Source organism: Rhinoderma darwinii, chromosome 2 (assembly GCF_050947455.1).
Source record: "Rhinoderma darwinii isolate aRhiDar2 chromosome 2, aRhiDar2.hap1, whole genome shotgun sequence".
NCBI classification, from domain to species: Eukaryota; Metazoa; Chordata; class Amphibia; order Anura; family Rhinodermatidae; genus Rhinoderma; species Rhinoderma darwinii.
In genome coordinates, this window is record NC_134688.1 from 337522942 (window position 1) to 337536198 (window position 13257).

Sequence of the window (13257 nt, forward strand, 5' to 3'; positions counted from 1 at the left end):
TTTTAATTTTCACGGCCTACTTCTAATAATTTCTGTAAAAAAGCTGTGCGGTCAAAATGCTCACTGTACCCCTAGATAATTTCCTTGAGGTGTGTAGTTTCCCAGATGGGGTCACTTTTGGGGGATTTTGACTGTTTTGGCACCGCAAGAGCCCTTCAAACCTGACATGGTGCCTAAAATTTATTCTAACAAAAATAAGGCCCGAAAATCCACCAGGTGCTCCTTTGCTTCTGAGGCCGGTGCTTCAGTCCAGTAGCACGCTACGGCCACATGTGGGATATTTCCTAAAACTGCAGAAACTGGGCAACAAATATTGAGTTGCATTTCTCTGGTAAAACCTTCTGTGTTATAAAAAAAATTGTACTAAAAATTTATTTCTGCAAAAAAATATGAAATTTGTAAAATTCACCTCTACATTGCTTTAATTCCTGTGACATGTGTAAAGGGTTAAGACATTTTCTAAATGCTGTTTTGAATACTTTGAGGGGTGAAGTTTTTAAAATGGGGTGACTTTTTGGGGGTTTCTAATATATAAGGCCCTCAAAGCCACTTCACAACTGAACTGGCCCCTGTAAAAATGGCCTTTTGAAATTTTCTTGAAAATGTGAGAAATTGCTGCTAAAGTTCTAAGCCTTGTGAGGTCATAGAAAAATAAAAGGATGTTCAAAAAACGATGCCAATCTAAAGTAGACATATGGGTGATGTTAATTAGCAACAATTTTGGGTGGTATAACTGCCTGTCTTACAAGCCGATACATTTAAATTGAGAAAAATGCAAATTTTTGCAATTTTTCGCTAAATTTTGGTGTTTTTCACAATTAAATACGGAACATATCGAGCAAATTTTGCCAGTAACATAAAGTCCAATGTGTCACGAGAAAACAATCTCAGAATCGCTTGGATAGGTGAAAGCATTCCGGAGTTATTACCACATAAAGTGACATGTCAGATTTGAAAAATGAGGCTCGGTCAGGAAGGTCAAAAGTGGCTAAAGAGGGAAGGGGTTAATAATATAATGTAAACAAAAATTTTATTTGTGTTGTCACTTTCTACTTTTTAACCCCTTCCCCCTGCTTGCATTCTGGGCCCTAATGTCCAAGCCATTTTTTACATTTTTCCATTGTCACATTCGAAGAGCTCTAACTTTTTTATTTTTGCGTCGGCATAGCTGTATAAGGTCTTGTTTTTTGCGGGACGACTTGCAGTTTTTATTGGTACCATTTGAGAGTAGATGCGACTTTTTGATCACTTCTTATCACATTTTTTTTAAGTCAGGATTAACAGAAAACAGCAATTTTTCCATTGTTTTTTATTTTATTTTTTTACGGCGTTCACAGTGCGGGTTAAATAATGTAACAGCTTTATAGTCTGGGTCGTTACGGACGCGGCGATACCAAATATGTGTAACTTTTTTGCTTTATTGTAGTTTTTTTTAATAGTAAAGCATTTTGTAAGGGGAAAAAGTGGGTTTTTCATTTTTTTTTTCACTTTTTTTTAAAATTAACTTTATTAAACTTTTTTTACTTTTATACTAGTCCCACTAGGGGACTTCACTATCCTCCGATCGCTATTGTAATACACTGCAATACTTTTGTATTGCAGTGTATTACTGCCTGTCCGTTTAAAACGGACAGGCATCTGCTAGGTCATGCCTGCGGCATGATCTAGCAGGCATTCGCTCCAGGCAGACCTGGGGGCCTTTATTAGACCCCCGGCTGCCATAGAAGACACTGACACTCGGCGATTTTATTGCCGGGTGTCGGTGGGAGAGAGAGGGAGCTCCCTCCCTCTCTCCCAAAACCATTCAGATGCGGTGCACGCTATTGTGCACCGCATCTGAAGGGTTAAACGGGGAGATCGATACTAATATCGATCTCACCCGGCAGAGCAGGGATGCCCCCAGCCCTCAGCTGCCTCTGGCAGCTGAGAGCAGGGAGATTTGACAGCTCCCTGCTGTTTACTTTATTCTACAGCAGCGCCGTAGAATGGCGGCGCTGTAGAATAAAGCCCATTAATGACCCCCGTGAAAAGGCTTATCGGCGGTCATTAAGGGGTTAATGTATTAATACTTTTACTGCTCTATGGGGGCTGCCATTTTTTTTCATCTCTGTATGTGTCGATTAACGACACATACACAGATGGAATACGGCAGCACAATGCATAGGACACAATGAACGGCAGCCGTTCATTGCTTCTGCTATCTGGCTCTCTACTGCGCAGACGCAGGTCAGAGTCACACAGCAGAGAAGCTGGTTTGTAGGGAGATAGCAGGCGCCATTATGAAGACTGGCTGCTCTGCAGGTAAGGTGTGGGTCTCGGTCTGTCCCTCTCCCACAGACCCCCGCTCTCGGCCCCCCCGATGCTAGCTGTATTGTCAGTGTGGACGGTGTGCGGAGCTAAGCCTGTCAGATGTAGCAGTGCTGAGTGTGTGTCTGTATGTAGCGGTGTTGACTGTGTGTGTGTGTGTGTGTGTGTGTGTGTGTGTGTGTGTGTGTGTGTGTAGCAGTGCTGTGTGTGTAGCAGTGCTGCGTGTAGCAGAGCGGAGAAGGCACGGGCGCCGCTGATACTTCATAGCTGCTTATCAGCTGTTTTGAAGAAGCGGCGGCGAGCACCCCCCCCCCCACACACAAATCTCCCCAAACATGCAAAATTAAGTGTAATGAAGCCTTTTTTTGATGCGGTCTTTGTCACGTATAATGTGCAAAAAAAAAAAAGGGGCCAAATACACGCCGTGTGAACCGGTCGACTGAAAAGTCATTGACTTCGCTTTCATCATTCTAAGAGTATGTTCACACGCAGTGTTTTCAGACGTTTTTAGGGCCATAAATATCCCGAAAAATGGCAGAACGCCAGAACGGAAGCAGAACGCCTACAAAAATCTGCCCATTGGTTTCAATTGGAAATACGCCGTTCTGTTCCGACGGGGCGTTTTTTACGCGTCCGTTTTCCATAAACGGCACGTAAAAAGACGCCCGCCAAAAAGAAGTGCATATCACTTGACTATAGAAAAACAGCTCCAAAAACGGCCATAAAAAAAACGCCGCCAAAAACGCGGGTTTGATTAAAAAATGGCTGAAAATCAGGATCTGTTTCCCCTTTATTTAGTAAGCGTGTGAACATACCCTTAGCCTTTTGGTGTGTCCTATAGCTTCTGCCAGCTGCAGAATCACACCCTAAATGACAGCCGGACACTGCTTAGAAATTTGAAGACACCTTTTCCTGGCTTGTAGGAGGGAGGGTGAGATTCCCTCCCACATTTACAGCAGCTGTGAGTCAGGTTGCTTTGCCTTATTCACATGTCAAATTATTATTTCATTTTTAATACTTTCCACCATGTAGAAGAAAAAACAAAAAATACAGCAAAAAACAAAAAAATAATAGAAGTAACTTACTTAAAAAAAAAAGGTTTAATTCATGACACATTCCCTTTAACAGCATTTTAAATGTTTTATAAATTGGTAGGTGACACCAACATAAAACTTACCCCTTTTGGCATTTATAGTTCACCCTGGATCCATAGGTAAATTCTAAACCAGACCTCTCTGCATACATTATGTCCCCAGGATCACCACAAGATTTGGCTGCAAACAAGATGCAAATTGTCATCTTAGATTTATATTATACACAAAAACCACACACAATAACTTCAGAGCTACAGTATGCAGTGCAACAAAAAATACTTACGTGAACAAAACATAGCAAGTTTAGACCAGTCTCTTCCTGAGCAAGTTATTTGATTAACTATTTCAGGATCCCTCGTGTATCCTGTTTTGCATTTGTAGAGCACAGTTGTGTTGTCAAAGTAGTTGTTAAGGTTGGCAAAGCCTTCTTCAAGCACCGCAAAGAGATAATCGGGAGGGGCACGACAAACCGCTAGGAAATAAGTAGTTCAGCCATTAATACAGAATTGTAAAAATACCATTACTGTAGCAAAGGAATGATAAAGACAAAAGGAACCCCTTTCTGCTGCAGCCACTTTTGACCTCCCTGACGGAGCCTCATTTTTCAAATCGGACATGTTTCACCTTATGTCGTGTTAACTTTGGAATGCTTTTTACCTATCCAAGCGATTCGGAGATTGTTTTCTCAGAACACATTGTACTTAATGTCAGAGGTAAAGTTTTGTCGATACATTCATTGCTTAATTGTGAAAATTCCAAAATATAGAGAAAATCTCACACATTTTCAAGAAAATTTCAAAAGCCTTTTTTTTTTTTACACGCCAGTTCTGAAGGGTCCATACTTTAGAAACCCCTATAAATTGCCCCATTTCAAAAACAGCACCCCTCAAAGCATTCAAAACAGCATTTACAAAGCTTCTAATCCCCTTAGGCATGTCACAGGAATTGAAGCAAAGTGGAGGAGAAATATACAAATTTAATTAATTTTTTGCAGGAATGCTATTTTAATGATTTTTTTTTAATGTAACACAGAAGGTTTTACGAGAAAAATGCAACTTAATATTTATTTCCCAGATTCTGCAGTTTTTAGAAATATCCCACATGTGGGCATAGTGCGGTAAAGGACTCAAGCACCAGCCTAAGAAGCTAAGGAGCACCAAGTGGATTTTGGGGCCTTCGCATTATTAGATTCATTTTAGGCCCCATGTCAGGTTAGAAGAGGTCTTGAGGTGCCAAATCATAGGAAACACCACAAAATAAGACCCTATTTTGGAAACTACACCCACAAGGAATTCATCTAGGGGTGTAGTGAGCGTGTTAACACCACAGGTGTTTTCTAGAAATTCGAGTGCAATAGATGTTGCAGATTAAAAATGGCAGGTTTTTCCTATATATGCCATTTCAGTGTCCAATATGTTGTGCCCAGCTTGTGCCACAATGAAAAGATCGCTCTTATTATGCTGTGTTTCCCGGTTTTAGAAACACCCAATATGTGACCCTAATCTTTTGCCTTGAGATATGACAGGGCTCAGGAGTGAATGAGTATCATGCAAATTTAAGACCTAATTTGGGGATTTACACAGTATTGGTTCACAATTGCAGGGCTCTGATGTGAAATAATAAAAGAAACCCCAGATACGTGACCCCATTTTGTAAACTACACCCCTCATTGCAATGTATTGAGTGCAGAATGATGGAGGAAATCCAAAAAGGTTTTATTTTTATCCAAAGCCTCAACATAAAATGTGAAAAATATTTAACCCCTTAGTGACCAGCCTATTTTAGGCCCTAATGACCAAGCAGCAATTTTTTTCGTTTTTCTATAGTCGCATTCAAAGAGCTATAACTTTTTTGTTTTTCCGTCGACATAGCTGTATGAGGACTTGTTTTTTGCGGGATTAGTTGTACTTTTTAATTGCACCATTTTGGGGTACATATAAACATTTTTGATTAACCTTTATTAACTTTTTTTGGGGGGGGGGGGGGGGGAATAGAAAAAAAACCTGAAATTCCACCATTGTTCTATGCGTTTTAAATTGACGCCGTTCACTGTGCGGCGTAACTAACACATTACTTTTTTTTATGTGGGTTGGCACGATTACGACGATACCACATATGTGTAGGTTTTTTATGTTTTACGACTTTTGCACAGTAAAAACACTTATGAACTAAAATTATTTGTTTTTGCATCGTCGCTTTCCAAGAGCTGTAATTTTTTTATTTTTCAGTCGATGTAGTGATTTTTTGGGCTTGTTTTTTGCAGGACGAGACGTCGTTTTGGTGGTACTATTTTGGGGTACATGGGACTTATTGATTAACTTTTATTATGACTTTTGAGGGGCAGTGGGGGGGAAAAAAAAGCAATTTCGCCATATTTTTTTTTACGGTGTTCACCTTCCGGTTTAAATTACATATTAACATTACTGTTTAAGTCATTACGGTCACTGCGATACCATATATGTGTGGTTTTATTTCTATTTTTTTACACTTTTACTAAATAAAACCACTTTTTAATGGAAAAAATGATTTATTTTTTACTGTAATTTTTATTAACTTTTATTTCACATTAATTACTTCTTTTTTTTTAGTCCCACTAGGGAACTTTACTATGCGATCTTCAGATCGCTGCTAAAATGCATTGGTATACTTAGTATACCAAAGCATTATTGCCTGTCAGTGTAAATCTGGCAGGCAATCCGGCAATCCTAATAGGGATATGCCCAGGGTAGACCTGGGGGCTTTTATCAGGCCCCCGGCTGCCATGACACCCCATCTAAGGCCCACGATTGCATTTATGGGGCACCAATGGGTGAGAGAGGGAGCTCACTCCCTCTGTAAACAAGTTAAATGCCACGGTCTCTATTGACCGCATTTAATGGGTTAAACGGCCGCGATCTAAGTAAACTTTGATCGTGCTTGTTGGAGCAGGAGTCCGGCTGTCATCAGACAGTCGAGCCCCGGCTCCAGCCTGGACGGGACACCCGTGCAGGGCTTAGATTGGGCTGCCGTGAAAAGGCGACGGCCTAGCCCATGGCCCCTTATTGACCGCCGTGAAGAGGCGTATTGGTGGTCACTAAGGGGTTAAAGGGTCCTTAGACTTTAAGAATGCATTGTATGTTGTGCCAAGCTTGTGCCACTGGAGACACACCCCCCGAAAATTGTTAATTGTGTTCATCCGGTTATGGCAATGCCATATATGTGGAAGTAAGCTGCTGTTTGGGCACACTGTAGGGCTCAGAAGGACGGTAATTTTGTTTGGAGTTTTAAAGGTATCTCAGTTTATAATGTGGGGCATTTGTAAGCTGAGCAGAGTACATAGGGTCATAATAAGGTGGTATAATAATAATAATAATAATAATTGCATAACATTTATTATTATTTTTTATCCTTTGTTGTTTGTTACGCTTTGAAGCAATCCATTATGCACGGGCCAGTGTCAAACAGGATAAATTGTGTCCTTTCTTATCACCCTTTTGTACACACTCTGCACCTTTGCAGTTTTGGGAATTTTGCTGGGAAAGTGTTGTCCTGATATAATACGGGCACCCTCGTTTCCAGCAGATATATTTGAGCCCTCCCCTTCCTGGTTCCCAAATATTAGGGCCTTGATAATCGCCTCTTAGAAACAGAAGAAATGTTCCCACCTGGCCTGCACATCTGCATATTTCTTCTTTCCTGACTTATGGGAGCCATGATTTATTTTATTTTTTCATAGACGTAGCGGTATGAGGGCTGTTTTTTGCAGGATGAGCTATGTTTTTTTTTGTTTAAGAAACCTTTTGAGGTACATGCAACTTTTTGATCACTTAAATTTTTTTGGGAGGCAAAGTGATAAAAATAGGCAATTCCTGTATAGTTTTTTTTAATATGGCATTCATTAATCTGTACAAATTACATTTAACCCCTTCCCGACATTTGCCGTATGGGTACGCCATGGAAAGCATGGACTTCCCGCAAATTGCCGTACCCATACACCAAATGTTTGGCACCGGCTCAGAAGCTGAGCCGGTGCCATCATCGCCGGCTCTCAGCTGTATCTGACAGCTGACATCCGGCTGTAATGGCGGGGACCGAAATTGGCTTAGATCCCCGCCATTAACCCCTTAAGCGCAGCGCTCAAACGCGAGTGCTGCACTTAAGGTGTTTGCAGCTCATCGGAACCCCAGCAATGAAATTGCCGGGGTTCCGGTGGCTGCAATGGCAGCCGGAGGCCTAATACTGGCCTCCCGGTCTGCCTAGCACAGAAGCCGGTCAAGATCCGCCCGGCGTCATAAGATCCGGCGTCATCAGCGGTGGAAGTCAGCTGTATGTTACAGCTGACATCCACCTGTAACGGCAGGAACCGGAGCTAGCTCCGATCCCTGCCATTAACCCCTTCGATGCAGCAATTGAAAGCGATTGCTGCATCGTAGCGGTTACTAGCAGATCGCCAGCCCTGACAGGCAATCAGGACTGGCGACTGCTGCTATGGCAACAGGAGACACAATGGCCTCCCGCTCTGCCATTACGGAAGCCAATTAGGCCCCGCCGGGAGGCGAAGCCTAGTCGGCTTGCTGTCAGTGAATAACTGACAGATCTAATATATTGCACTACGTAGGTAGTGCAATGTATTAGAAAAAATAAATCTGACAGCTGGACCTTCAAGTCCCCTAGTGGGACTTGAGAAAAAGTGTAAAAAAAAAGTGTAAAAAAAAAGTGAACACAATAAAAGTTTCAAGTAATAAAATAAAACACAATCCCCCTTTTACTCTTATCAAATCCTTTATTATTGAAAAAAAATAATAAACCATATGTATTTGGTATCGCCGCGACCGTAACGACCTGAGGTATCAAAATATTATATTATTTATTGCACGCGGTGAACAGCATAAAAAAAACCCGTAAAAAACTATACCAGAGTTTCTGTTTTTTGGTCACTTTGCCCTATAAATATAGGAATAAAAAGTGATCAAAAAGTCGCACGTATTCCAAAAATGGTACCTATAAAAACTATAGCTAGTCTCGCAAAAAACAAGCCCTCATACAGCTCCGTCGACAAAAAAATAAAAAAGTTATGGTTCTCACAACTTGGCGACAGAAAAAATACATTCTTTTTACAAAAGTAGTTTTATTGTGCAAAAAGTTATAAATTAGGTAACGCCGGAATCGTACTGACCCGCAGAATACAGGTAACATGTAATTTATAACGCTTGGTGAACGCTGTATAAAAAAAACTAAAAAAAACTATGCCAGAATTGCGGTTTTTTTGTTTACCTGGCCTCCCAAAAAATAGGATAAAAGATGATCAAAAAGTCACATGTACCCCAAAATGGTACCAATAATAACTACAGCTTGTCCCGCAAAAAAAAGCCCTCATACCACTACGTCTATGAAAAAATTAAATTAGTTATGTCTCCAATAAGTCAGGAAATAAAAAATATGCAGTTGTGCCCGAGGGGAACATTTCTTCTGTTTGAAGAAGAAATTTAGCAAGGACCTAAAATTAGGGAACCAGGAAAGGGAGGGCCCGAACATATCTGCTGGAAGAGACGGTGCCCGTATTATACCAGGACAACACTTTCGCAGCAAAATTCCCCAAACTGCAAAGGTGCGGAGTGTGGACCAAAAGGGGCATAAGGACGCCATATATCAGTGCGACACCGGCCTGTGCAGAAAGGATTGTGTCACAGCGTAACACACATCTATGTATCATTTTATTGTTGTTTTTTTTACCCCATTATTACACCACCTGACTATGCCCCTGATGTACCCTGCCCAGCTTAAATGTACCCCCACATTATAAACGGAAACACCAGCAATACTCAAAACAAATCTACTACCAAGCAAAATCCGCTCTACAAAAGCCAAATGGCGTTCCCTCCCATCTGAACCCTAAAGCGTCCCCAAACAGCAGTTTCCTTCCACATATATAGCATCGTCATACCCGGGAGAACCCTTTTAACAATTTTTGGGGTGTGTGTCTCCAGCGTCATAAGCTGGGCATGACATATTTGCCACTGAAATGGCATATCTAGGGAAAAATATAAATTTTTAATTTGCCACCATCCGCAGCGCATTCATTTATGGAAAAGACCTGTGGTAGAAATGCTCACTACACCCCTTAACAAATGCCTTGAGGGGTGTCGTTTCCAAATGGGGTCACGTCTCAGGGGTTTCTTTTTATTATTTCACATCAGAGGCTCTGCAATTGTGAACCAATACTTTGTAAATCGCCAAATTAGGCCTCAATTTCGCATGGTGCTCTTTCACTCCTGAGCCTGGTCGTATGTCCAGGAAAAAGATTAGGGTCACCTGTAGGGTGTTTCTAAAACCGGGAAACACTGCATAATAATTAGAGGGCTGTCTTGTCATGGTGGCACAAGCTGGGCACCACATATTGGCATATCTATGGAAAAAAATCCCATTTTCACTCTGCAACATCGAGTGCACACTAATTTCTACAAAACACCTGTAGGGTTAAAATGCTTACTACACCCCAAGGTAAATGCATTGAGGGGTGTAGTTTCCAAAATTGGGTCACTTCTGGGGGGTTTCCAGTGTTTTGGGCCCACAGGCCCAATCCAGCAACATCTGTATTCCAAATGGCAGTCCTTCCCTTCTGAGCCCTGCCGTTTGCCCAAACAGCAGTTTATGACCAGATATGGGGTATTGCTGTACTCGGGAGAAATTGCTTTACAAATGTTGGGGTTATTTTTTTCCTTTATTTGTTGAGAAAATGAAAAAATTTGCGCTAAAGCTACGTCTTATTGAAGAAAAAGGATTGTTTTTATTTTCACTGCCCACTTCTAATAAATTCTATGAAACATCTGTGGGGTCAAAATGCTTACTACACCCCTAGACGAATTCCTCAAGAGGTGTAGTTTACTAAATGGAGTCACTTTTTGGGCGTTTTCATTGTTTTGTCCACTCAGGGTCTTTGCAAATGCGACATGGCCTCCGCAAACCATTCCTGCTAAATGTGATCTCCAAAAGTCAAATAGCGCTCTTTCCCTTCTAAGCCCTGCTGTGTGTCCAAACAGCCGTTTATTACCACATGTGGGGTATTTTTCTCCTTCAGTCCTTGTGGAAATGAGAAAAAATTAGCTAAACCTACATTTTCTTTGAAAAAATTTAGATGGTCATTTTCAGGGCCTACTTCCAATAATTGATGCAAAAAACCTGTGGATAGATAATTCGTGGTGTAGTATATCCCCCACCTGGATTATTGTGAATTCACTTCTCCGTAGTATCAAAATAAAGAAAGAATAGATCCGGAGTACTAAAATATAACTTTTACTGGTGTAGGTAAAAAATGGACAAACATGTAAAACAACATGAGGATCCTATCTGCCAATACTGCATGCAAATATGTATTTAGTTTCCATCAATTCGGAATATTGTCAAGATTTCCTGTTGACAGCAATGAACAGCAATAAATCAGTCCACCTTTTGTGTGGTTTCCTAGTATGAATGGTGCTTGATTCTTGGATCACATGTGGAAAAAGTGTAAACAACAATGGGGCAATTGCCCTCCTACCCCGTATTTGGTTGGTAGTCCTCCACGTGAATGTGTCCAGAGTAGAATATTAAATCCTCTCTTTGGAAGGTGAAAAACGACAGGTAATTCTCCCAACGCGTTTCCTGCTGACCAGGCAATTCCTCAGGGGAGATAGGTCGATGAAGCAGTGATGTCCAAAGTCAGGGCTTGCTGCTTAAAATGTAGCTGTCAATCTTGATAGAGAGGAATGCTCAATAACTTAGAGCATGTTAAATCAGAGCAGCAGTTATTTTCAATGTGCTGCTCAGCTGTCATTTCTTGCACAGGGGAAAGCTCGATTAGAGCAAGTTTGCAGTGGCAAAAGGAATCCTTTAAAACAATCTTGCAGTGGCAACGATTATATCCTTCCTGGTAGGAGGTAAACAAAGAACGCCTGTCCCTGGCGTGTGCCGTCAGTGTACTGAGGGATTCCCTGCTTTTTATGCTAGATTATTTCCCCTAGCCCATCCCACCAATCACACCCCCTTGTGACGTATCAAGGGAGGTGTGTGTTAGAGGTGACAGATCTCTCCTCCCCGCGACTGAACGCACGCCGGGCATGAAAATCATGCCACGGCTGTGTGAGCAGCCGCGCCGAGAACGAGTGCCACTTAGAACCCCCGGCAGACTTACCCAGATTAATGTACTGCAGATATAACTGCGTCTCCTGTCTGCAAACAAGTGCAGACAGGAGATGCATAAAGGGGAACAATCCCTTATGGTGACGCAGCGGCCAATGATTGGCTGTGACGTACCCAGTGTATTTCTCGTACATCAGGTCCGTGTGCCTATACAGGCATCACGGGTCTGTGTTAGAGAAAATAACATGGAAGATATCCATGCTTGGTGATGAGGAGCGTGGTCAGGGAATAACTGGCTGGGATGAGGAATAGGGAAGTGTCAGAACGGAACAAATGCCGTGTGCAAGGGACAGTGGTGCCGACATAAGCATGTCAGCACTCATTGAACCAGGGACACAGCATTATATCTGAGTATAATCAAAAAAGCTATGTTTAGTTTAGGGTAATCCATTTATAAATAGTCATGTGACTAAAATTCTTTGGATATTTAAGTGGCAAACTGAGTTTGATATTTTTAAAGCTATTATCAGAGGTTGAAAAAATTCAATATGTATTAAAGAAACCTGTGGAGTCAAAACACTCACTATACCCCTAATTTCCTCAATGGGTGTAGTTTCCAAAATGGGGTCACTTGTGGGGGGTTTCCACTGTTTTGTCCCCTCAGGGGCTTTGTAAATGTGACATGGCCTCCGCAAACCATTCCTGCTAAATTTGAGCTCCAAAAGGAAAATAGCGCTCTTTCCCTTCTAAGCCCTGCCGTGTGTCCAAACAGCCGTTTATTACCACATGTGGGGTATTGTTTTACTCGGGAGAAATTGCTTTACAAATTTTGCAGTGCTTTTTCTCCTTAAAGAGGCTCTGTCACCAGATTTTGCAACCCCTATCTGCTATTGCAGCAGATAGGCGCTGCAATGTAGATTACAGTAACGTTTTTATTTTTAAAAAACGAGCATTTTTGGCCAAGTTATGACCATTTTTGTAGTTATGCAAATGAGGCTTGCACAAGTCCAAGTGGGTGTGTTTAAAAGTAAAAGTCCAAGTGGGCGTGTATTATGTGCGTACATCGGGGCGTTTTTAATACTTTTACTAGCTGGGCGATTTGAAGAGAAGTAACATCCTCTTCTCTTCAGAACGCCCAGCTTCTGACAGTGCAGATCTGTGACGTCACTCACAGGTCCTGCATCGTGACGGCACCAGAGGCTACAGTTGATTCTGCAGCAGCATCAGCGTTTGCAGGTAAGTCGATCTTACCTGCAAACGCTGATGCTGCTGCAGAATCAACTGTAGCCTCTGGTGCCGATGTGGCCGTCACGATGCAGGACCTGTGAGTGACGTCACAGATCTGCACTGTCAGAAGCTGGGCGTTCTGAAGAGAAGAGGATGTTACTTCTCTTTAAAGCGCCCAGCTAGTAAAAGTATTAAAAACGCCCCGATGTACGCACCTAATACACGCCCACTTGGACTTTTACTTTTAAACACACCCACTTGGACTTTTGCAAGCCTCATTTGCATAACTACAAAAATGGTCATAACTTGGCCAAAAATGCTCATTTTTTTAAAATAAAAACGTTACTGTAATCTACATTGCAGCGCCTATCTGCTGCAATAGCAGATAGGGGTTGCAAAATCTGGTGACAGAGCCTCTTTAAGTTCTTTTCTCATTTCTTGTGGAAATGAGAAAAAAAAAAAAAAAAAAAAAAAAAAAAAAAAAAATCGCTAAACCTACATTTTCTTTGAAAAAAATTTAGATTTTAATTTT

At 41.5% G+C, this 13257-nt stretch overlaps 1 protein-coding gene across 4 annotated transcripts in view; it reads right to left on the reverse strand.

The window, feature by feature from the left end:
- LOC142743190 (complement decay-accelerating factor-like) overlaps nt 1-13257 on the reverse strand; it is a 178961-nt gene that overhangs the window by 49365 nt on the left and 116339 nt on the right. For all 4 annotated transcript variants that reach the window (XM_075853686.1, XM_075853683.1, XM_075853684.1 and 1 more), the window contains exons 9-10: nt 3685-3873; nt 3485-3581 (exon numbers count right to left, since the gene is read on the reverse strand). In XM_075853686.1, the coding sequence (XP_075709801.1) occupies nt 3485-3581; nt 3685-3873 (286 nt within the window). The remainder of the gene's footprint in view (nt 1-3484; nt 3582-3684; nt 3874-13257) is intronic.